The sequence below is a fragment of the Palaemon carinicauda genome, chromosome 21 (assembly GCF_036898095.1).
Source record: "Palaemon carinicauda isolate YSFRI2023 chromosome 21, ASM3689809v2, whole genome shotgun sequence".
Lineage (NCBI taxonomy): Eukaryota > Metazoa > Arthropoda > Malacostraca > Decapoda > Palaemonidae > Palaemon > Palaemon carinicauda.
In genome coordinates, this window is record NC_090745.1 from 17516691 (window position 1) to 17543663 (window position 26973).

The window sequence follows — 26973 nt, forward strand, 5'->3', positions numbered from 1 at the left end:
TGCGATGACCTCCATCATGGAGGCCTCTTCTCATAGGCCCTCCTTGCTGGAGAGAAGACCACCGGCGCGCTAAGGCTACGTTCGTCCGAGTTGCCTTGACTTAGTGTAACGACCACGTCTTCTACTGTGCGGGGCCCTGAATGGTGACCGTCCGGCACATAGAACTTTCTCTGGGTCTTGAGACCCGGTAGGAGTTTGCCTGAGCCCTGTGATCTCAGGGAATTCTCCGGGGCTGAGACATACAGGTCCACGTGTTCCATTCCCATGGCAACATCGGGGGCTAAAGGTAGGGTCAAGGAAGGCTTCTTCTGCACAGGATCCTCCACTATCCTGCCCAGACCCGAGAGCCAAGATCGCGCAGCCCGTTGGTTGAGGTTCGTCCAACTTATGGTGCCGTCGGATGAGAGCAAGCACCTTACGGTAGGACGAGACCTCCTCCACCGAACACTCGCCCGAGTCAATTAAACCGTCCACTACTTGTACCCCCGCGTCGGCAGGTTCATCGAACGCGGAGGGATCCGTGGGCGTGGAGGCATCCCGTTCCTCCTGGTAGGATGATGGAGTGGGCGCCTCCGTCATGGGTAGAGCCGTCGGGACGGAGGTAGCCGTCATGGGTCTACCCCCTCCCGGGCTGACCCGGATGGTACTGCATGATGGTCGTGGCAGCGGCGAAACCCGAAACTTGGCCGGGACTGCTGTGACCAAAGACTCTTGAGTCACGTTACTGTGCCTAGCCCGCGGGATTTCTCCGCACACGGGTGGCTCCGCCGACTTACTAGGTCGGGGCAGTAACGAGTTACTGTGCCGATCCCGCGGGATTTCTCCGCACACAGGTGGCTCCGCTGACTTACTAGGCCAGGGCAGTAACGAGTATGCCAACGGCTGCCCCCGACGAACGGGTGGAGCCGAAGCGACACTGTACAGGGCAATGGAAGCGGCTCCAGTAGCCACCGAGGCAGTCAATGGAGCGGCAACCGACCCGCTGGATTCTCCACGATGTCGAACCCTTGTGACATACCTTTTCCGCGGCGATGACCTCCTTCGGTAGTCCTTCCTCGAGGACCTCGCCCTCTTCCTGGGCGGACTGTCGCGTGAGCTCGATCTCCTCCTCCTAGATCGTCTCCTCCTCCTCCTAGAGTCTCGATCGCTGTAACCATCCGACGAATAGGAGTCGTAGGAGGAGTCTTCATCGGAGTACGAGGAGACTGAAACTTCCGACTCTACCACGAGCCTCCTGGGGGTCCTGGGTCTGGAATTCGGGGTTACCGGCTCCATGAAGTCCGGCGGAAGCGTGGCTGATGGTGCCGGGGGTGGATGGGTTATGGGACGACCGTCGAACCATCCTTCGCTGTCCTCCTTCACTCTCAAGGGGGACCTGAAGGTCGTCCTCGGGGCCCTCCAAACGATGGAGTCGGGGTCCGAAACACCCGTGGGCTGCTTACCAATGTCCTGGCCACCCCCGGAAGATGTTGCACCTGAAAAACACGTTACAGGCGTGGGGATGGTCGCTGAATTGAGCCCCCCCACCCCGGATCCACACTTATGACGGGTCCTACGGGCACCAGGCCTTCGTCTAAAGCACACACTCCATCCACTTTAGCAGACCCCTCACTTGTCTGCATAGACCCCTTCAACACAGAATCCCCCACATTAGACTCATGGGGAGCGGCAATGGGCCGCTTCCCCGAAACGGACTTACCTAGTCCCCTACCCAGGGAAGGGGAAGGGGAAGGAGAACCGCTCTCCGACAGGACCGAGGGCGAAGTCACCGGCAACGAAATGCTTGACTTCTTAGGCGACTTCTAAGAAGCCTTCTTCTTTTTCTTGGCGAAAAGAGCCCATTGGATCTCCGGCCAAGACTCACACTCCGGGCACTTAGACTCCGGGGAACACCTTTTCCCCCGACATGAGGAACACATGGAATGCGGGTCGACCCCGGTCACCGAGAGCCATGCTCCGCAAGACTTACCCGCTTGAGCCCCGGGACAGCGACGCTGAGGTTCCATGGCAAAAGCGAACACAAACGACACACGGACACAAGGGAAAGGTGAGGAACACAGCGGGAATACGTGAGACACAACGTAAAGGAACACACGGGCACACGTGGGACAAGGGTTGTGAACACAAAGTAATCACGTGGGAACACAAGGTTAACGGTCGGGAAAAGCGAGAGAGAGCGGCGAGATGTTAACTACGCCGCGACCAGAAGCTTAATGGTTGGAAAGCGTGGTCACCCACGTGACCTGGGTCGCTCCTGGGCGTGTATCCCTTCGCCCTGGAACGCCCTTGAGAGGCAGCGGAGAGAGGGGCAACTACGCAAAATTCTTGGTCGGTGATTAAGAGATCCCCAGGCTCTCCTAAGAAAGTAGTTCGAGGTAAGTATTCTGTGTTGGAACAAATATATATATATATATATATATATACACATATATATATATATATATATATATAAGCATGTGTGCGTGTGCAAGTTCGTGTGTAGGTACCCCGTTAAATTATCAACTGGGATGATTTGAGCATTGTTTAAATCTTGGGCTTGCCTTTAATTGGACCCTTTATATCCAAGTAAATCTTTGACAATTGATTTTCTCCCACCCGTCTTCTCTCGCTTTCGTGTCTCATTTTCAATTAAGCTTTCAATCTTGTGTGTCTTTTTCGTTGATTGTTTAATTGGCCGGATCCTTTGTTCTTTTTCTCCTCTTCCCGTAACCTAACTTTCTTTTTGACGTCTCGATTGCGTATCAGTCTTTTGGGGGTCCTCAGAGTATTCGTTGGCCAGGTCCTCCTCTCATGCTGGAGTGCTTCTTGGTAGATCTTCCTTTGACGAATATCTTGAAGACGTTTCATGACAACGGAACCCAATTGAACCAGAGATCCCTTCGAGATTGAAATGTTCTTTCTTACAACTACTGTAAGAGGTCTCTTGTTTCTCAAATTTCCTCTCCGGATGTTGCTGAGTTAGATTGGCCCCCTATATACAATCAGAACCATGGGCTCATCCGTTTGGCAACCCGTAAGGTTGTATCTTTTAGAAGCTGTTACTCGTCTTGGATGACACGAACACTGAAGACGGACAGATAATGAAGAGGATGACACAGCAAGAAGACCAAAGCTGGAGTCCGAAGCTCAGTTAAGAAAGCGCCGCAAAACAGACATCTTCGATTCTAAAGCCGTTCCTTCGTCCGTCCAGGATAATTTGTCTTATTTTTTTTTTTTCTTAGAAGAGCGTCCTAACAGGACGAAGTCCAAATACGGAGTGCCCCTCCTTAACTAAAGGCGTAAACCTTGGAATCTTACGGAGATAAAATTACGAGAATTTCTGAAGGAAACACCAAGGTCTATAGACCTTGGGAAACACATTGACGCCACTAAGGCAATAGTTTTCAATAAAAATTTACATATCTATACATACCCACATGAGTATATATATATATATATATATCTATATATATATATATACATATATATATATATATATATGTATGTATATATATATATATATATATATGTGTGTGTAAAATATATATATATATATATGTATGTATATATATATATATATATATACATATATATATATATATACATATATAATATATATATCATTTATACCTATTGATGCAAAGAGCATCGGTTAGATTTTGCCAATCGTCTCGATCTTGAGCTTAAATCAATGCATCATTTATCATCTCTTACTTCAAATATTATATAGATAAATGGATAAAGCAGGTGAAAAAAATCAAAATAATATCACAGAAGTGGTGTATTAAAAAAACATTTGCAAAAAGAAACATTCATATTTTTATTGTTCTTCCCTGAAGTCCCCATAGTCCAGTGTGAATTCTTTGCTGAACGTGGCGAAGAAGACCAAACTCGAGCTAGAGCTACGAAGGAATCCAGGACAAATCTTCGCGCTCTTTTCTAAGTCTTCATTTATCTCCAATTGGTACATCCATTTTCATTTAAAATTTTCTATACAGTTGTGATAACAATAATGGAAATATCTGAAGACTATAGCAATACCAAAGACAACTCTTCGAAACGTGTTGAAAATCAGGAATCCTCCATATATCTAGGGCGGAAAAGATGATTCTTACGCTGAAACGAATTTTTTATCTTCAAAGAGTTTGTATAGATATCTAATATTATGCCATATATTATTTACATTACGTACAGTTATGAACATTACATTTGCTTTATTATTATTTCGTAGAAGAATGATATTTATTTCCATTTATCTTTTCCCATTACATATACTGTAAGACCACTTTTTCATTATGCATCGTGGCAACAATGTAATTATATGTGTCAACACTGCTTTTCTTTCCGCCATGTGCATATAGTAGTCAGTCATTGTTCAGTGGTCACTGTATCGACAAGCATGGACCTGCTTCCCGCTGCTTGTCACATTTATGTCCGTTTATCTTCATTATAAAGATTTTAAAGAACCTACAAGTTTAAATTGTCACCCTCCATTACATTTATCACATGGATGTATGTGGCAGTATCACACACAGAGTTCACTTTTTTTTTCTTCGTTATCTTGTTCCTTTTTCGTAGTTTAATCAGATTAGAGAGAGAGAGAGAGAGAGAGAGAGAGAGAGAGAGAGAGAGAATATGTATGCGTCAAAAGGATGCAATTCTTCTATAGAGAGAGAGAGAGAGAGAGAGAGAGAGAGAGAGATAGAATATGTATGCGTCAAAGGGATGTAATTCTTCTAGAGAGAGAGAGAGAGAGAGAGAGAGAGAGAGAGAGAGATATGTATGCGTCAAAAGGATGCAATTCTTCTCTGAAGACTTTCTGAAATTACCTCCAGAGCTACAGAAAAAGAATTCTCTTATGAAGACTTCGTTATTTTTCTTCTTGAGTCAAGTTGAAGAAATTTAGATATCTTTCAGATCATCCAATATTCTCTACTGAAGTTTCTGCTTTATTCTGCACAATCTTCGTTTTTTGTTGTTCGTAAACTGATCAAGGACTTATAATCAGTTCTCTTTTTCGAATGCTTTCATCCTTCTCTCCCGTTCTCCTTTCTGTCTCCCTCTACTTTCAGTCAGAATCCTTTTAAATAAATGATTTTTTAGTCTTCAAGATTCTTCTAGTTTTCCTTTTCAGGAATCTTCAGAATGTCTTCGGCAGAAAATATTGTTCTTACGCTGAAACAAATTTGTTCTCTTTCAAGCTTTCCCTTTTTTCCTTCGTTTATTTTTTATCCTTTTTCAGTTCTATCAGATTCAAAAGAGAGAGAGAGAGAGAGAGAGAGAGAGAGAGAGAGAGAGAGAGAGAGAGAGAGAGAGAGAGAGAGAGAGAGTATGTATGCGTCGAAAGAATGCAATTCTTCTCTGGAGACTGTAAAAATATCTCGGGAGCTCAGTAAACTGCATTCTCTTATGAAGACTTCTTCGTCATTTTCTTTTCTTAAAACTAAGCCTGATACAGGAACTATATATCATTGGGCTGGCAGGGCTCTCCCCTTCAAGGTGGGAGGGGAGGGCTCCCCCGCTCCTGGTGGCGCTGGGCGGCTACTCGGCTCCCAATGGCGCTGGCCGGCTGCCCCGCTCCCAATGGCGCTGGCCGGCTGCCCCGCTCTCACTGGCGCTGGGCAGCTGCCCCGCTCCCCATGGCGCTGGGCGGCTGCCCCGCTCCCCATGGCGCTGGGCGGCTGCCCCGCTCTCACTGGCGCTGGGCGGCTGCCCCGCTCTCACTGGCGCTGGGCGGCTGCCCCGCTCCCAATGGCGCTGGGCGGCGGGGCTCCCACACACCTGCTTGGGCGCCAGAACTCCCCAGCTCCCGCTGACATTGGGCGGCTCCCCTGCTTCCGCACCCCTTGGTTGTGGTGGCCTATGTGGTAACGTCCCTGACCGGCGATTGCCAGACTGAGGTTCGAGTCCCGCTCAAACTCTTTCATTGCTTTGATCGTTGCAACCTCACCATACTTGTGAGGTAAGCATGGCGGGTTTGTGGGAGCCTATACGTCTATCTGCCGAGTCATCAGTAGCCATTGCCTGGCCCTCCGTGGTCCTAGCTTGCATGGAGAAGGGGCCTGGGAGCTGATCATATTTATATTTAGTCAGTCTCTAGGGCATTATCCTGCTTGCTAGGGCACTGTCACTGTCCCTTGCCTCTGCCTTTTATGAGTGACCTCTAAACCTCTTAGGTCACGTGGCCATGAAACCTCGATGCTGTGACCTTAGTTCACCCGATAGGAAAATAGCTCAGTGAGGAAAGGAAATAAGGAGATGAATAAACTACAAGAGAAGTAATTAACAATTAAAATAAAAAACTTGAGAACAATAACAATATTGAAATAGAAATTTCATTTATAAACTATTAAAACTTCAAAAAAAAAAAAAAAAAAAAGAAAGCATAAGAAATGTGCTGAAATGTGATCCTGAAGTTCGGAGGGCTATTCATGATAATGGGGACAAAGTTCCGTTACGATGGGGTATCTATAACATACGTGATAGGTACCACGTGATCACCTGCTATCACTGTCAGAGGTAAGGACATTTTGAAAAAGATTGCAAATCTAAGAATGAAGATAAAGTCTGCGGAAAAGGTTCAAGGAGACACTCCACCAGGGAGTGTAATTCGGAAGTGTCAAAATGTATAAACTGCGCAAAGTTAAACAGACCAAGTGACCATACAGTAAATTCTAGAGACTGCAATGCTTTCGACTTGGATTGAAAAGAAAACATAACCAGGTCATTTGTAAATACTCAACATCTGATTAATGATACACCAGGCTCACACACAAAATTAATACGATTTAACAACATAACACAAGATGACATCACCAGAATTATCAAGAGAGTAAAGAAAACCAACTGCACGATCAATCCTATGCCAATATTTGAAGTAATTGGAGAGAGAGACTTTTCTAGTCTAGCCGAAATAATAATGAGAATAGCAAATGTGAGCATTGATGAATGTGAGTTTCCTAAATCTGAGAAAAGGGCTATAGTCACACCAGTTCTGAAACATGCACTGGACCACCAGTAATTAAGTTCATATAGACCATTTCAAATCTATCCTTTGTCTCAAAAGTGCTTGAATAAGTAATTCTTGAACAACTAGTCAGCCACTTAGAAGTAATAGAAGCTTTGCCTGACAACCAATCTGCTTAAAGAAAACTATACTCTACAGAGACAGCCATCTGCTCTGTTGTAAATATGCTAGAAATGATGGATGAAAATAAATGTGGTATTTTAATATTGCTCGATCTCAGTGCTGCTTTTGATACAGTTGTGCATGAACTGCTACTAAATGATCTATGGTCCATCGGCGATGAAGATCAAGCTTTCGAATACCTGAAAGACTACTTGGTTGGTAGAAATTACTGTGTACAAATTGGAAACTCTTATTCATCAAAAGAACCCTTAAACAGAGGGGTACCTCAGGGGAGTGTACTTGGCCCAATCTTATTCTGCATCTATACTATTGGTCTATCGAAAATACTACAAAGGCAGGGCGTGAAGTTCAAACTATTTGCAGATGACACACAATTTTACTCCTCCATAAATGATATACATGACACTACTGAAACTCTAAACCTAATCCTTGGTAGTGTTAGAGAATGGATGAAATTTAAACAACTAAAATTAAATGAGAACAACACTGAATTCATGGTGGTGGGCAAGAGAAACAGCGTGAGAAACTTAGGTGATATTCAAATGAACATAAATAATGACTCGGTGCCGATATCTAGTAAAGTTAGAGATCTAGGTGTATTTCTTGACTGTAACCTGTCTCTAAATGACCAAATAAATAATGTAAAAAAAAACTGCTGGTTATCATCTAAGAAATATTGCGTTTATAAAAAAGTACCAGGACGAAAATTCTGTAAAGAAACTTGTGATAAACTGTGTTATTACTAGGATTGACTACTACAACTCTATCTACTACAATTTACCAAAAGTGCAACTTAAGAAATTACAAAACATAATAAACAGAGGAGCAAGACTGATAAAACAGTGTCCCACCTAGAGAAAGGATCACCCCTATACTAATCGACCTACACTGGCTGCCGATTAAAGCGAGAATTGAATTTAAAATATGTACAATAACCCACCAAGTTATCAGAACCTGGCGTCTAAAATACTTAAGAGAATTGTTACATATTGCGCAGCCCACAAATCGTGCCGACACGAGAATAGTTACAGATGGCTTCAAACTGTTGGAACCTGGATATGTCTACTGTAGGCTCCGGGGCCTTTAAATATGCGGCCCAGAGACCACATAATAAGCTCCCACGAAACATTCGAATGCCTGAAGACATTAAGGCTTTCAAGAGGAAACTGAAGACTTTCTTATTTCATGAGTATTTTGACAGTGACGATTTAACAATAAATGAAGAATATAAGACATGAAACGTTAAATACTCTGAACGAATAAGATAAAAACGACAGTAGAGGTCCTGTAGAGTGTGAGGTTTCCCTGCTGTATGGGATCAGAAAAGCAGCCATCAAAGTACAGTAAGTAAAGTACGAGGAATATGTGAAAAATAGGCCAGACTATTCGGTGTCTGTGTAGGCAAAGGAAAAATGAGTCGTAACCAGAGAGCAGCATTCAATGTAGTACTGTTTGGCCATTCAAAGGACCCAAAATGACTCTCTAACGGTAGTGTCTCAATGGGTGACTGGTTTCCTGGCCATCTGAACCACACCACACCGCTGATCAATGCCTCGAGAGGTATTGTTCGGGTTCAGTAAACACTTTTGGGAGCATCAATCGGAGCATACTTGTAGGGGAATACGACTCTGCCATATTACGTGTGCTAACCCAATAGATTACAAACGCATAGGGATGTGACGTTTTCATATTAATGACTCAACTGGTTGTCGAACGTTTTGCTTCGTTGGTACTATAAACAATGATTTATTTATTTCATTTGGAGTAATGACTGTTGTAACTTGGCCAATAGTAATAACAATAATAATAATAATAATAATAATTATTGCGTATGTTTATGGTATTTCTGTCCCAGTCCATGCCGGCAAACTTCCTTAGTTCGTCGATCCATCGTCTTCTCTTCCTTCCCCTGCCACTTTTACAATCTCTAGGGACACACTCTGTTATTCTTAATGTCTATCTTTTGTCTATCATCCTCATTATATGTCCTGCATATATCCATTTCTTTTCTTACATAATGTAAGAATATCCTCTACTTTAGTTTGCTCTCGTATTATGTTGCTCTTTTTCTGTTTCTGTGTGGATAACGCTAAGAGACAGAATATATATATATATATATATATATATATATATATATATATATATATATATATATATATATATATATATATATATATATATATATATATATATATCTCCACACACTTACTTTATATTATATAGGGGATATATGTGCCTTTATCCAAGACACAGCATAACATTATAATCAGATCAATCGTTTTTTTTTTTTCGTTTTTTTATTCTCGAAATGGCGAAGGAATAAGCTAGCACCCTAATATTCATTGGTAGTCACTTATAATACCAAAATATGCTAAAGTTGCATACGTTCTGGCTGAAGGCCTCGAAATGTAAACTCTGACGATAATGAGAAATTGGTCTCATTTCAAATCTAGGGAAACAAAATTTCACCCAGTGTCGTACCTGGGTCTAGGCTTAGGCTAGGATAGCTGGAAGGTTAGTTCTCCACTCCCTCCAGCGATTTGTAAATACAGTATAAAGAAAAAAAACTTTGTCAAATAAATAAACTAAAACATATATAGATATATATACAAATATGTATGGAAACTGTATAAATGAAGGTATAACTCCACTTCACCTAAAACTGTTTTGAATGGCCGTGCCAAAAGTAGACATTTTCGCAAAGTATCTATCGTGCAAGGCATAACTATCATCGATGTTTTACCACATCTGCTTTAATAAATCAGACATTTACTTACAACACGTTCATCTGCCAACTTATGTGGATGTTCCATGTAAACTTCCCCAGCAATTGTAGCAACTTCTATTCAAAGATATAGTCAACCACGAAAACACAATATTCACCACCGATGCCTATCAGGAAACTGAGTTGGATAGAGAGACGAGGGAAGGGACCCAGGTGTGCCCCTTTGGAGTCTCACTATGGTAAGATGGCGCTAGAAATTGTCGAATTTGACTAAATTAGGTCAACCTTTATATTTTTATTTGTATAACTCTGGATACCAGATATGTAACTATTCAAAGGGAAACTACAATAGAAGATTGCTCATTTATTTATTGTAGAAAAGTACTTCAGCAGAGTTAATGTGGATTAGGCTAATTAAAATAACTGGCGTTTGCCGTTAGCAAGTTCTTGATTAAGATTTAATAAAATTGTCATAATAAATACAGTTAATTTCCAGAATATGTTCATTATCTAAACATGTATGGCAGATATGGCCAGATCGCAGTAGCCTATCTGCCATAGGCCTAGACTACTACTGAATTTCAAAAATTTTAAGGCCTCTTTAATAATACATTCTAAAATACATGAAATATAAAGTTACTTTTAATGGTTAGCCCATACTTTACTTGAGTTAATTTAAATTTGTATTATTCATGAAAGTATACCTCCCTGGTATTACCCATATTGACTTCAACCATTCTTCCCGCTTAAACGGAGATGCATTTACGTTAACGAACATGAACAACTTAACTGTATCCTTAGCACATATTTCAAAAGAATGTACGATATGGCATTATTTAACGTTGTTACTGTTCTCAAAATATTATATTTTAGTTTTTAATTATTTCTCTTTTATTTTATTTATTTCCCTTCATTAGGCCATTTTTCCCTGATGGAGCTCTTGGTCTTATAACGTCTTGCTTTTCCAAAAAAGAATGCTTTGACATGTGGCATTATTTTAAACTGACCATCCAAGTACAGAGGTTAACGGAATGGGCATACCAATCCACTATATCAATATATTTATTATTATTATTATTATTATTATTATTATTATTATTATTATTACTTGCTAAGCTGCAATCCTAATTGGAAAAGCAAGATGCTATGAGCCTAAAGGCAGCAACAAGGAAAATAGCCCCGTGAGGAAAGGAAATAAGGAAATAAACGACATGAGAAGTAATTAAGTATAAAATAAAATATTTTAAGAACATTAACAACAATAAAATAATAAATTTTTCATGTATAAACTATAAATTTAAAAAAAGAGAAAGAGGAATATGAGAATAGTGTGCCCGAGTGTACCCTCAGACAAGAGAACTCTATTCTACGACAGTGGAAGACCATGGGACTACCAAAGACTAGAGAACAATGGTTAGATTTTGGAGTGTCCTTTTCCTAAAAGAGCAGCTTACCATAGCTAAAGTCTCTTCTACCCTCATAATCTATAGGTATGCATCACAATGCAACCAAATATATTTTGGATTTCTCAGTAAATCACTTTATAAGTCTTCCAACGAAACATTCCTCCCATCCACAATAAAAAGTGAATTTCGTCCTCGAAAAGTGAAATTAAGTAAAAAAGTGTGTGTGTGTGTGTGTGTGTGTGTGTGTGTGTGTGTGTGTGTGTGTGTGTGTGTGTGTGTGTAATTTTCATTTGTATAAAAATAAAACTTTGCAGCCTACGTATGGAAACAATTATAAATTTTCTTCGAGTTTTAAAATAAGGAATTTCATGAAGACAACAAACATACAGGAGGCTTCCTAACTCTAGGAAATGTCTTTCTACTAAGACTTCTCTTAATAGCATAAAATACTCCTGTGATGAATTAGCGATGATCTCATACCGATGATTGTGACTTACTATTTTACGAACAATGGCAATTGTAGCTAGCAATAATCTAAACTTAAAACATATAAAGGAATTTTGATGGATTGTGGAGGGGAAGCAACATCCTTCTTTTCAGGAAACCGTAAAGGGAGTACTGGGAGTAATTTCGTCCCCTAGGCCTAAGGTTTTCAACAGACTTTTAAGAACTTTACAGTTCAACTCCGTGAAGTTATTGCAATGTCACTTTAATAGCAGGAAATATAACTCGACTCGAATAATCTGGCAAAGTTTAACCTGACAGCCTCCAAAGAAATCCTGACTTGGAGAGGGATGCATTCCAAGACAAGTATCAAAAATATTAGAACCCAACTTTTCAAAGCGATGGACAAATATTTCCCAATATTTGCAGAATTTTGTAAAACAGTGAGGTGCTGCTTGTTAGCCTACCGGAAACGTCCCCGTCTAGCAATCAGTCATCGGGAGTTCAAGACCAGCAAGCCCAATAGCTTTTAATAGTACTGTAATCTCACAGTACTTGTAAGCTAGGGATGACGAATTTGATGAAGACTATAGATCTACCTGTTGAGCAATCAGCAGCTATTGCCTGGCCCACCTTGGTCAGAGCTTGGGTGGGGACGGGGATTGAGCACTAATCAAATAAAGTATGCTTTTGGTCGGTCTCTTGCCTGTGCCACTAGCGAGCGACATTTTATTTACCAGCTTATGTACACAACTACAGTTTATAGTAGTTATCTTAAGACTTGTTCCCTTGAAAATTCGGTATGGTGAACGTATAAGTAGTAGGTTGGCCAGAGCACCAGCCACCCATTGAGATACTACCGCTAGAGTGTTATGGGGTCCTTTCACTGGCCAGACAGTACTATATTGGATCCTTCTCTTTGGTTACGGTTCATTTTCCCTTTTCCTACACATACACACCAAATACTCGGGTCTAGTCTTTACATATTCTCCTCTGTCCTCATACACCTGACAACACTGAGATTACCAAACAATTCTACACCCAAAAGGGTTACTGCACTGTAATTGTTCAGTGCCCACTTTCCTCTTGGTAAGGGTAGAAGAGACTTTAGCTATGGTAAGATGCTCTTCTAGGAGAAAGACACTCCAAAATCAAACCAATGTTCTATGGTCTTGTGTAGTGCCATAGCCTCTGTACAATGTCTTGGGTTAGGGTTCTCTTGCTTGAGGATACACTCGGGCACACGGACACTATTCCATCTTATTTCTTTTCCTCTTGTTTTGTTAAAGTTTTTATAGTTTATATAGTAGATATTCATTTTAATGTTACGGTTTTCAAAACATTTTTATTACCTTGTTTTCTTTCCTCACTGGGCTATTTTCCCTGTTGGAGCCCCTAGACTATAGCATCTTGTTTTTCCAACTATGGCTGTACCTTAGCAATTAATAATAATAATAATAATAATAATAATAATAATAATAATATTGGATTTATGGATTTGGGCTTTAAAACCCAACATTGGGGCCTAGGATGAAACCATAGAATTACATTACAGTATATAGTGAAAGATAGAAGATGAACAGCTGTCATGATGGAAGAAAGGAAGCAGGAACGGAGGTTAAGTAGAAGAATATAATGCAAGTTCAGCTAGGGGCTGATGGAATAGTGCAAAGACCCTAAGTAATGCCTACAGTTCATAGTGTGGTGCTACCCCTATACGATGAACGTATAGGAATTCCTCAGTTAAGGAATGAGATTAGACAACACCATCTTAATGTCAGAAAATTTTTCACAAGTTTCTATGAATCTGAAGATTATGTTTCATATGCTTTAAATCACAGCTATAGTAGCAGCCACTGGGTAACGTGAGTCATTCTTCTTCTTTCCCACCATTATCCCTATATTAATGGGTCGGTTGCCTGATGCACCCTCTCCAATACTTGTTACTTGTAGTAGGATTTCTAGGCTCGCTCCAGCTCTTTCATGCCGTTCTGCAGGGCCTCCCAGTGTATAGCTAGATGCTATAGTTTTCTTTCACACACATATGTAAATCGTAGCAGTCAGTGAACAGATGCTCTTTGAGTCTCTTCTTGAATATGTCATCACAATTTTCACTATTCCAAACTGACAATGTCAGCTCATTAAACAGCCTTGGCGCACATCTCTCGAACGCTCGAAAATTCAGTGTCGGATTACTTCTAGGTACATTTAACCTGTGTTTCTCATCACTATGTCTGAGTCTCATGTTGTCGTTTACTTGAAAGTCCACTACCAAATCTCTCAAATACTGAGGTTTTCCACTTTTCAAAGCACGAAAAGTCAAAAGGCATATTCTATACACTATCCTCGCCTTGATAGGCAACCAATGCAAGGTAATGAGTGCTTGGGGTTATCCTTTCATGAGATGATATGCCTTTTATGAGTCTTGCTGCTCTATTGAAATTTTTTTGTAATTTCCTCAGTCGATACTTTGGTAAACAAAAATATAGAGTTACAGTAGTCCAGTCTACTAATGATATAATTATGGAGAAGCATCTTCACAGTGTCATCATCCAAGTATTTTCTGACATAGGCTATGTTTCTCAAGTGGTAACTTGAGACTTGAGCCACACTGCTGATCTGAGCTTCAAAAGAAAGATTTTCGTCAAGTAATATCCCTAGGTCCTTTACTTCCTCTTTCACACCCAGATCAACATCACATACTCTGAGTCGAGACATTCAATATCCTTAGACCAGTCTTTTTCCCATCTATTAGACACTCTTGTTTTATTTGGGTTCAATTTCAATTGCTTCTGATTCATCCAGTTTGATATATCAGACATAACAAGGTTCAACTTCTCCTCAATATCCACTACATTAGTTATGGTCATATACATTTGCGTATCATCGGCAAATAGTTTAAATTTCACACTATGTTTCTTTAGCATTTTTGATAGTCCAATAGTACTCTTGAAAAGGATTTCCTTATCCGTACGCAGTAGTTCCTACCTTCCAAGTAACTACCAAGATAGGCTAATGCATTACCCCCAACACCAATGGATTTCAAGTCCCCAAGAAGTATACAGTGCACTACTATGTCAAAAGCTGCACTCAGGTCCAGCATAATAAGAACACTACATTTATCCTCGTCCATCGACATAAGCAAATCATTTACAACTGTACATAAAACAAGTCTCTGTCCAGTATAACTGTCTGTATGCAGACTGTTCATCCAGTATAGCATCAACCATATCCAGGTGACACCAGAGTTGTTCCAGATGTATGCTTTCAATCACCTTTGACAAGAAGGACAGGTTCGACAGGGGTCTATAGGAATTTAAACTCTCTGGGTCAAGGGTACCCTTCAAAATTGGTTTAATAATAGCCAACTTTTCACTCTCAGGAAACTTATTATTTTCGAAGCTCAAGTTAATAATTGTCATGAATACTCAGAAAGGGTCGTCACTCTTATCACTGTGTATGATATCAGAAACAGGCAATGGGTCTACCCCACAATAGGTTACCTTCACTCGCTTCATAATTTCCTTCACCTTAGACAAATCAATATTTCGAAAACTAAGAAATCGACACTTGGAGACCCTGACATCTACGTGTAGTGACTGTCTTTCCTCTACCAAGAACCCCTCAACTACATTCTTTATCTTGTTATACAAAAAAATCTAAAAAAATTAGTCGCAAGCACTTCATCTGGGAAGCTCTCTGGTAACCTTAGTTTCTTTTTGTTACCAGTTAAATTGTTCAGTATACGATCAAGTTTATTTATATCTGTTTTCGCCTCCTTCACTTTTCTAGAATAGAACTAACACTTTCTCTTCACTCTAAGCTGTTTCTCTTCCCTTCTTGGCTCCTGTTACTCACTCCTGACCTCGTTAATTCGTAATCTCCGCCATGACTTCTCTATCTTCTCTTTCTTTCTTTTGGCTCTTAATACCTCTGCATTGAACCATGGAGAATGGTCTTTAATAAGTATTTCTTTTTCACACATTGGCCTTCTATCAAAGACATCCTCTTCCACCAAATCTCTTATCTCTGTATCACCATTCGCCATATCTAGCCATCTATTTCTTTGCTTCTCTATCGATCTTCTTCCCCTAACAGATTCCTTCCAAGTACTCCTCACTCCCTCCCCACAATTCATCCTCAACACATGATTGGCTACTGATATGTAAAGTAGGTGGTTCTTAAACTTTTATATTTCACAATTTATGAAAGTGACAAGTCGGTGAACTTTGTTTACGTTAGGAAAGTACAAGTTAACTTACAAGCCACTACTATACTATAGTCTCATGCTGCAGGTCCTAGGCTCGTTGCACTTTCTAACCACATGCACCAACGACAATGCCGTTTTGGATCGGTTTCAGAAGAGCAGCCAAGAAAATCCAGATGATGCTTCTTCCTTCCTGTACCGGATGGAAGGACCACTCTATTCTGACGATCCTTTACTCCTCCAGTTAACCAAGGAAAGGTTTGTTTTGGATTGCTAACCAAGTTTTGACCATAGTTTCTTTTAACCATTTTTTTTTTGTCACAGTATCAGAATCCTAGTTTTGAGCCTCTGTCAGGAAACCCTATCTATTCAAAAGAAAAAAAATGTGACTGGAAATTCCAATAATACTTTTAACTACCAAATTCTTGATTTTTCTTTTTTATATAAGAAGTTCTGATGCCTTTCCCAGTAACTTTTCTATATCCAGAATTCTGAGCATTTTCCCCATTATTTACCCTGTTTATGGGAACCAAATTTGAATCTTTTTGCTAAAATTCAGGATATAAAATTTGTGTAATTTAGGCCAGGGTAGCTATTCGACCCCCCCCCCCCCCAAAAAAAAAGTATTTATAATGTTCTTGAACTAAATGGCCCAGTCATGAATTTAGCTCCCTTGCCCTTAGATTGCACGTACTTGCAAACAACTAATCCCCTTTAAATTGAGAGACTTCTTTAATCCCAAACTGTTATTCGATTCAACCTGACAAGTCATCCTACACTTTTTTTTTTTTACATTTGGAAATAAAAAGAGCAAATTAGTTTGACTTGCACGGCTCGACTTTTAACGAGCTATCCAAGATGCATCTTACATGCTACAAATCATGTGTTTATCTTCCACAAAAAGGTAAACTTCGAAAATACAATGAAAAATTTGACAGAAAAAAACTCCTCTGTTAACGTACTACCCACCAATTCTATTTCATTCCAAGTACAGTACATACAAGTCATGTCACGCCATATAACACTCAATCAATCGTTCCAGGTTCCTCATACCCCCAAGTATTAAACCCTACTCGCTTATGATAGATAATGGCACGGACTTCGAGTACAGCATGTATCGTGTTGGTGTCATTAGCTGGATCTACTTAAACCAGATCATCACTTCCCTCTTCCATGATCAGCCTCCTGGATTCTTCGTCGAGGCAGGGGCTCTTGACGGGGAGTTCCTTTCAAACACCCTGGATCTGGAGAGATTCCTTGGATGGACTGGCCTCCTGGTTGAGGTAGATGAGGATCTGTTCTACCGGCTCAGGAAGAAAAATAGGAAAGCTTGGACCTCAAACACATGTCTTGCAACCTTACCCTATCCGCATAGAGTAGGTGATGAATATTCACTATTTTTTTGTTTCTATATCAATTTGGAATAAATCATCAAAGCGCTTTAGGCTTATGGTATATTAAAAAATATAGAGCTTTAATCATGATTTTGTAATAAGCTCTTGATTATATAGTAGATACTAAATGGCCCTAAGCCTTCACTAAACATCTAAGAAAAACTGATTGTAGCACAATCAAAATATCTCTAAATAAATAACTGTGCCTAGTCTTCATTTCATAAAAAGAAAAGCGTGACCAGATTTTCACAAGTGATGATAATGTAGAAAAGATAACATTTCTGTAAATCACCATTTTCCTGAAACATGATAAAACAAACTTTCTGAAACCAATATCACTGAATATTGATTCCTACGGAGAAAAACCGACCACTCACACAAGTGAAGAGTTCTGACTCACAATTACCATCTTCCTGAGAAATGTTTTCATTATATTCCAGACAACTCTGGTAAAATTTGCAAACCAAGCCCTGAAAGAGCACGAATTTTCTCTCTACTCAAGAGTCTACAATACTCTAATAGGATCCAGAGATTTGGAAGATAGGATGGGGCACGGAATGCCTACATATCAGACGTCGCAGTGCTTGCCGTTGGAAACACTCCTTTTGGCTATTAATGTTACCCATGTACATTTGATGGTTCTTGATGTTGAAGGTAAGTTACCTTTCGAGTTGTTTTTACTCTATATTATCATGGTATTCAAATAACATAGTTTAGAACTCTCTATTATTATTATTACTAGCTAAGTTATAAACCTAGTTGGAAAAGCAAGGGCTCTAACTGGGAAAAATGGCTGATATGAAAGTTGTTTATTTTAAATTTACCAAGTGAAAATAATTATGCTTGGACTTTTGACTTGCAAATTTGGATATGATAATCAAATAAGTCAATAAGGACACCACCCTTTGTAAACGAAAGTTGCCTGGCTGATGCATACATATTCTTTACTTTTGAGGAGAATTCCTTTATTTGAGTCTCGCATGTTCTAACCAAGGTGGTAAATTACTTTATACTGTACAGCTGACCGTTCTCTGCTGAGAACTACAATGTCTTTTCTCAAAAGATCTTTGAAAAATCAGCATGTTTACAGGCTATGAATTAAATTGAATTCATGAAATGTATGATGAAAGCCAAACTTTTTACCTATTCATCGCTTGAAAGCAAGTGGAGATATCTATACATCATAAGGTGAAATTCTTACCCTCACTAAATCAGGACGATAATCAAACGATTTTCGTAATAACTATGCAGAGATTTAAAAATTCTGTAATTTGAATAAAAACCACATTCCATCTTATAATTACTTTTATTGTTGGTGTCTCTTCATCCCTAGGTGTGGAAACAGAAGTCCTCGATTCCTTTTTCCGCTCAAAAGTAAGAAAGGTATTGATAGACGTATGGATGGTGGAGCATAAACACCCGGAGGCCATGTCAGGAGGAGTCGATCGGATGGACTTAGAATTTGTTCACTGGTATGATTCTCATTTACTACCTGTTTTGTGAAGATCTCCTGTTCTCTTCTTCCCCAGTGGTTGAACTGAGGCCCTTTGCGTCAATAAGCATAGGAAGAGATGATGATGATGATGTTTTGTGAAGAGTTTTCCCGAAATGGTTAACTCCTTTTGCTTTGATTTTACTGATGGAAATTTGGGTAAATAGCCCAATGTTGGGGCTAGGGAATCCATCCATCGCTCAGTAGGAACTAGTCAAACAGAAGGCTGAAAAGAGGGTGCACCTAAAGGTCAAAGGTATTCTTAGAAGATTCGGGTATATGGCCCGATACTGGAGTCCAGGTCATTCATCACTCAGGGGAACTAGTAAAGTAGAAGGCTAAAAAGAGGCTGCAGCTAAAGGTCAAAGGGATTCTGTGAAGATCCTCTGGTAATGCCTACAGTGTATATCATTCTTTTTGGTCATGCTCAGTGGCATTGTCAAGACATATAATTACTCAGTCTCTCCCAATCCCTTGGGTAGGGGGAGAGGGAGTAATCATACCCAGGTAAGAGGGGTTAGGACGAGAGGTACACTCGCAAACCATAACTGCCGTATTGTAGTTAGGAAAGGGGGAGGAGTGGGAAGGGTTGAATCTCGAAATATTTAGCCTTCATTTTTGACGGGTTACGTACACTTGTAGAGTAGTATTATCCTCAGATTTATTAGAGTATTTTGTTAGATGAGGTGAACACATACATCTTGATACGTAATTATAAAAACATATTCTGGTCTTTGCAGGTTCCATTCAAAAGGCTACACCCTTTACGCAGTCAGTGACCATCTCCCACCAGACTACACCTTTATTCGGAATGGGTCAGATATCTATGAAAAGGCTTTCGCTTCAAGACCTTCTCAATTCAACTGGAAGTTTGAAGACCTTAAGCAAAAGGAAAATAATATATAAAACAATAAATTCGTCTTTTCCTAACCTTTTCCACCTTAGGGACCTTTCTATCCTTTCGACCTTTGAGACCTTGTCACTTTTCTCTCCTTTCGACCTTTAAACCTTTCATCTTTGGAATATTTCTACCCTTTCAACCTTTGAATCTTTTCACGTTTGGGACCTTTCTATCCTTTTAACCTTAGGATCTTTCTATCCTTTCAGCATTTGAACCTATTCACCTTAGAAACTTTTCACATATGGAACCTTTCAACTTTTGAACCTATCTTTTCGACCTTTTTTTTCCTTCAGTTCTTTTCTCATTGCCATTCAAAGGCTTTCCATTTTTAATTGACATCCAAGAACCTTGATCACAAAAAAGGCGAGTGGTAACATGAAAAAAATGTCTATTCTGTATAATTTGTCTTTCTTGATATAAACCAGATGAATGTAATTCAACTCGTATATCTCCAAGAATTCTTATTTCCATTGACAATATCACCTTTCAAAAGTATTGAGACTTAGATTTTAAAAATTAGAACAGAGAGAGAGAGAGAGAGAGAGAGAGAGAGAGAGAGAGAGAGAGAGAGAGAGAGAGAGAGAGAGAGAGAGAGAATGCTGGAATATCAACTAAATCAAGTAACAGACTAAGAAGTCGTCGTTTGTCGATTACAGTTTTAAAACAGAAACATATAAATTTTGTGGATTTATCAGCTAAAGTTTAATGCTTGAGTAACTAATTCAGCTTGTGTATCAGCTTGGGAGTAATAACTGTCTTTTCTTACAAGTAAACATAACCTTTTCACCCGTAGAGACTGTAGGAATCAGCCATCTTGTACAGGAAAATAATATATATACACATTGTATAAATATACACACATTATACACACATTATATATATATATATATATATATATATATATATATATATATATATATATATATATATATATATATATATATATATATATATATATATATATATATATATATATATATATATATATATATATATATATATATATATATATATATATATACACACACACATAAATCTCCCTAACTATATACATAACTGCATTTAGAGACAGCATCTTCGGTTGGAATAACTCTGTTCAATATAGTGAGGTGTTGGAATTAGATCATTCGGTGCCATTGGATTACAGGGAGAGCTAAAGCCTGCTTTTGCTCTGTGAAGAATAAGTCACTAAGTTTGACTGCAAGAGAAGTAGAAATCTGGAACAGAGTACAGTAGAGGGATAATAATTGGGTGCAAAACCCATTCAGTGTTGCCTACAGTGCTCCTCAAGGTGTTCCATTTGCAACCCAAAATGGGATTTAGAACATGAACCGTTTCATTTTTTATCGAACATTTATTGTTGTCTTTTTATTGAAAATTTGTTACTAAAAACATTTATACTCTTTATCTAGACTTTTTATTTGTTTTTCTAAAATGAGTATTCTGTTCTTAGCACAGGAGGTTGTTATTAGCATGTATTATTATTATTATTATTGTTATTATTATTATCATTATTATTAATTGCTAAGCTACAACCCTAGTTGGAAAAGCACAATGCTGTAATTACAGTATAGCCCAGGGGCTCCAACAGGGAAAATAGCTCAGTGAGGAAAGGAAAAAAAGGAAAACTACATTTTTAAGAAGAGTAACAACATTAAAATAAATATCTCCTATATAAACTATAAACACTTTTAACAAAACAAGACGAAGAGAAATAAGATAGAGCAGTGTGTCCAAGTGTACCCTCAAGCAAGAGAACTCTAACCCAAGGCAGTGGAAGACCATGGTAGAGAGGTTATGGCACTACCCAAGACTAGAGAACAATGGTTTGATTTTGGAGTGTCCTTCTCCTAGAAGAGCTGCTTACCATAACTAAAGAGTTCCTTCTACCCTTACCAAGGGGAAAGTTGCCACTGAAAAATTACAGAGCAGTAACCCTTTGGGTGAAGAATTGTTTGGTAATCTTAAGTGTTGTCAGGTGTGAGGACAGCAGAGAATACGCAAAGAATATGCCAGACTATTCGGTGTGTGTAGGCAAAAGGGATAATGAACCGTAATCAGAGAGAAGGATCCAATGTAGTACTGTCTGGCCAGTCAATGGAACCCATAACTCTCTAGTGGTAGTATCTCAACGGGTGGCTGGTGCCCTGGCCAACCTACTACCAGGTACAATAGAATTATTATCTTTACCAGGTCCCATGTCAAAGTATTTTCAAGCTGCTCAAGGGATTAACATTATGCATGTAGATCTCAAAGCAATTTATAGGCTTCATGGGATTAATCTTAAATCTTCAGGAAGCAGCCCAGTCAGGAAGGGAAACAGAGAAGTAAAGAGTAAGCTATGAAAGTGAAATAACAGGAGATAAAATAAAATTAAAACTAACAGAAGTAATTAAAATGAGACTTGGGTCAACTTGCTCACCAAAAAAACAAGGGTACCCAGTTTAATGTCTTATAATGTTTATGATTAGAGGTGTACACAGAATAAGTTTATTACAAGAAGATTTTGCAAATCTTAGGTGTGCTTACATTTCTTAATACTCTTTCACAAATCGGGCAGGTCTTGACTTGAAAGCTTTCTCGTAGATATCAGATCCGTTTCTTATGAAGGTGTAGTCGGTGGGGACAGGTGGGCCATATGTGTACAAGGTGTAGCCCTTGGACTGAAACCTGTAATAAGATTGTTCTTGTAACTGAATTACATCTCTTTGCCGTTCTAGGTTAAACCCCTGCCTAGTGGAAAGTCCAGCTCCTCATTTATATGGTTTATTCTTTAAAATGATTTCCCTCTTTTTCATGCAACAATTTTTTAATGTCACAAAGCAGTTATCATGACACACAGCAATAACTTTCCTGATCCATATTTATCTTATACTTATGTTATATTGGATATACAGTACAATGTGCATTTAGGATATTTCAATCAGCCTTACTTATCAGCAGATTCTCCTACTGCTGGTTCGATTATAGACTGTTGAACTATTGGAACAAATATGGGAAAAAAAAATTAGCTAAAAATTCACTTACACAATATGCAGACGCTAAACCGAAACGCGCCGGACGAAATTCTCAAACGGCTCCATAAAAGTCATAGAGATACGATGTTTAACCTTCCCCATATTACAATAATACGCCATATAACATAACTACTGCACTGCACCAGTGAGGGTAGTGCTAGATGAATCAACACAAAACGAGGCATAAAACCACGATGCTGTCATTATCCCTAACTCTTTACTCCATGACTCTTGAACATGTTTCAAGTGAATGTTGGTCCAAAAGGTAGAATATCTCATCTGGTACTGTCCCTAGTACACAAGGCAGAAATTTTTGGCATAACAGAGAAGAAAAAGTCTTACTTTGATGTGAGCCAGAATGAAGTCTTTGATTTGCAACTTTTAAGAGGAAGGAAATAGGATGAACCATTGCTACAGCCCTTTCCAGCACTAAAGTCAGTGCGATGGCATATCATTATCATTATTATTATTATTATTATTATCAGCTAAGCTACAACCCTAATTGGAAAAGCAGGATGCTATAAGCCCAAGGGCCCCAACAGGCAAAATAGCCCCGTAAGGAAAGAAAACAAGGAAATAAACAAACATGAGAACTAATGAACAATTAAAATAAAATACTTCTAAAAACAATAACAGAATAGATCTTTCAAATATAAACTGAAAAAAAAAAAAAAAAAAAAAAAACAAGAGGAAGAGAAATAAGAAAGAATAGTGTGCTTAAGTGTACCTTTAAGCAAGAGAACTCTACCCCAAGGCAGTGGAAGACTATGGTACAGAAGCTATGGCACTACCCAAGACTCGAGTACAATGGTTTGATTTTGAAGTATCGTTCTCCTAGAAGAGCTGCTTCCCCTAGCTAAAGAGCCTCTTCTACCCTTACCAAGAGGGAAGTAGCCACTGAATAATTACAGCACAGAGTGAAGATTTGTTTGGTAATCTCATTATTGTTAGGTGCATGACAGATGAAAATGCGGAAAGAATAGGCCCGACTACTCGGCGTACAAATAAGCAAAGGAAAACTGAGCCGTAACCAGAGAGAGGGATCCAATGTAGTACTGTCTGGCCAGTCAAAGGACCAAATAACTCTCGAGCGGTAGTATCTCAATGGGTTGTTGGTGCCCGGCCAACCTAATACCTACCAAATCTATATGATGAGGTTTTATGGAAAATGGAGAGGGCATCAAACCTTTGGATAAAAGATATGACGAAGAGAAAGATATAAAGTGACTTTAGATGTGTTACAACAAAAAGGCTTGATTGTACATGAAGATTTCTCAGGCAAACAAGTTTAGCTCCTGGAGAAGAAATAAAACCTTTTGCTGCATTTAAGGGATGTGTTGATCAATTCAAGAAGTGGTATATTTTGAAAAACATAAAAAATACAATAGAATCTCCATCTAAGTCTGAAGAGGCACCATGAGCATATCCATCAAAATTCTCATTAAATAAATATACAGTAATCCAAAAGAAGTTATCAACACTGACGAGATTGGGCTTTTTTGACAAAAAAAAAAAAAAAAAAACTGTCTAATATGAAATTTAGTCACAAAAATGGAAAACAAGTAGTGAAGTTGAAGGCATGGAAGGATTGGCTGTCCTTGGTTCTTTGTGGCAATGCAGAGGGACATATGATAATGTAATGCCACGTGTTCTTTAAGGATAAGAGCAAGAACACTTTTCCAGTTTTCTAGCAACATAATGCCAAGGCCTGGATCATAACAATTCTCTTCAAGCAGTGGTTTAACAAATGCTTTATTCATAAGTGAAAGCACACCTTGACAAGGATGGACTGCCATTCAAGGAGCTGCTCATAATCGATAATGCTACTGGACACCCTCAAGACATCATTATGGAGAACCAGAATAAACATATTGATTCTCTCCCACCAAACACCACTGCAGTCTTACAACCTCTTCCCCAGGGCATTGTCAATTACATAAAAGTTGCCTATATTTATTGGATAAGAATATCATAGACTTTTTAAATTAAAATGTTATTAACATTCCTATTTTCTATGTTCCTGTTCCCCTTAGTTCTATTGTTTTCCCTAATTCAATGAGTATGTATGTACATTGGTACAATTACGTTGTACAAATGTACAATAAAATTGCTAAAAATATTTATACTGTTAATGCAAACGGATATTATTTCTTATACTTTCAACAAGTTTTTGAGATGATAAGAGTGACTTAAGATGCAGAACCTAATATGAATGTAATGGATTGCTGAAAATTTTTACCATCACTGATGTTATTATGTTCATTACTGGATAAGAACGATGAAGAGTAACCGCAGCTGTTAGCGATTTAAGTTAAAAAGATACTGTATTAGAAATAACAAGGCAAATCAGTTGCAATGGATGAAGATGTCAATGAACGAACAGAGGAGCATTAGGAATAATTAATGAATAGGGACTTGAAGAGTTCATCAAGTTATCAATAGAAAAGTATGATGAAAAACACAATGACTCAGAGCCACAATATTGAACTTTGGACAAAATCGGCATTGGCATCCGCAGAATGTCATAATCCTCTACAGAGCATCGAGAAAAAGAATAGACCAGTCAGAGATTACCTTAGCCTATAGTTACTGGTAGTATGTATCTTTTTTCTAAAACAGCAGCACATACTGTACTGTTAAATTACTGTAGTACTTTTAATTCAACATGTTCAGTATGTGACAAGTATACTGCACTGTACCTGTGTTTACACATATAATACAATACGTACATACATTTTACAGCACCCATACAGGTACAGTACTAGAGTACTCTACGTAAAATATTATACATTATGGTATAATGCTCTCTAATATAAGACAAAAGTACACACTTTACAGTACAGTACTACATACTACAGTGTGGAAGGGTGGGGTAGCTTTGAACATAATGACCCCCGATAAGGAAGGTTTGCTGTATAACATAATCAGTTCAAAGTTTAGGATTTAGTATGGATTGCAATATCCAAATTCATTTCTCTCTATCTCACATCCTTGTGGTGTGTGATTGTGATAACATAAGGAAATAAAAAACTGAAAAAAATATAAATATAAAAGGAGCTAATTCCTACCATTGAATGAATTCCAGATGAACTCGTTCATTCAATCCGTCCAGTTCTTCCGGATGCTTGTGCTCCACGATCCACACATCTACGGTTATGTTGCCCCCTAGGAAATGCTTCAAGATATCCATTTCTACTCCTATAATAATAATAATAATAATAATAATAATAATAATAATAATAATAATACTAATATTAATAATGACAATAACAACAACAATAATATAAATAACAATAACTATATTAACAATAACAATAATAATAATAATAATAATAATGATAAATAATAATAATAATAATAATAATAATAATAACGATAAATAATAATAATAACGATAAATAATAATAATAAATAATAATAATGATAATAATGATAATGATGAGGATGATGGTGGTGATAATTGGTGTTTTACACCATTACTAATAGTAAATGTGATGAATGTGAACATAAGCTTGAGGATGATAATAATAACAGCATCATTAATCCATCAATATAATAATACAGTAGCATGAAATATAATATAATCAATAAGAGCAGCATAAAATAAATAGCAATGAAAGTGCTACGAAAGACTGTGACATGATGAAATAAAAAGGTTAAGATCATATGGAGATAAAAATTAGATATTGGTTATGATCTTAAAGTGAATGTGATGTCTACAAAAACGATCCTCCTGGGGCAAATGTTATTCAGCACTGTAGTCCAGCATTCACTATTTTGATTGGTGTTGCCACATCTTGCATAACTGCCATAGCTTGTATTAAAGACTGCAGTATGACAAGAAATGTGGCAATACTGCTAATCATAATCAAGTCCAAACCCTTTGATATTGGACTAAAGCATGTGGAGCGCTGTATTATCTATCTGAAGCATAGTAAACAGATAACAAAGTTTCTTTTCAAAAAGTGATAGAGGGTTCTTTGTAGAAAAAAAAGGAAAAAAATATATTGATGAAGTAAAAAAATATTCTATTATGGCCATCTCACTGACTGAGAACTGTCAAAATGATCCTCAGTAGTATCATTTTGTACATAACAGAAATGAATGCATTTGGCAAACCTTCAACATCCAGCGATATGAAGTTGACATGGGTCACATTGATTGCCCGAAGGAGCGTCTCCAGAGGGAAGCACTGGACTTTTCCATACAGTGGGTAACCGGCCACTTTCAATCGGTCGTTGAGGTCTTTGGTATCAAT

General features: G+C 38.6%; 2 protein-coding genes across 3 annotated transcripts in view; one reads left to right on the forward strand and one right to left on the reverse strand.

Moving 5' to 3' along the window:
* LOC137615193 (uncharacterized) overlaps nucleotides 1-26973 on the reverse strand; it is a 190791-nt gene extending 163818 nt beyond the window's left edge. Inside the window, exons 1-2 of one of the 2 annotated variants that reach the window (XM_068344839.1) lie at nucleotides 26835-26973; nucleotides 25784-25913 (exon numbers count right to left, since the gene is read on the reverse strand). In XM_068344839.1, the coding sequence (XP_068200940.1) occupies nucleotides 25784-25814 (31 nt within the window). In that variant the 5' untranslated portion in view covers nucleotides 25815-25913; nucleotides 26835-26973. Of the gene's footprint in view, nucleotides 1-9906; nucleotides 10031-25783; nucleotides 25914-26834 lie in introns of those variants that run through there. The other variant, XM_068344840.1, reaches the window with a different exon arrangement.
* On the forward strand, nucleotides 10046-19703 carry LOC137615490 (uncharacterized). Its single transcript, XM_068345413.1, has 6 exons — nucleotides 10046-10093; nucleotides 16000-16169; nucleotides 16954-17287; nucleotides 17746-17959; nucleotides 18639-18777; nucleotides 19538-19703. Exons 1-6 carry the CDS (start codon nucleotides 10091-10093, stop codon nucleotides 19701-19703), a joined length of 1026 nt encoding a protein of 341 aa, XP_068201514.1. The 5' UTR covers nucleotides 10046-10090.

Bases quoted from the DNA above. Each gene is read 5' to 3' on its own strand.
- LOC137615490 (XM_068345413.1), top strand. The intron at 16,170-16,953 runs GTTTGTTTTGGA...CAATCGTTCCAG, and splicing joins CTCCAGTTAACCAAGGAAAG to GTTCCTCATACCCCCAAGTA. The intron at 18,778-19,537 runs GTATGATTCTCA...TGGTCTTTGCAG, and splicing joins GACTTAGAATTTGTTCACTG to GTTCCATTCAAAAGGCTACA.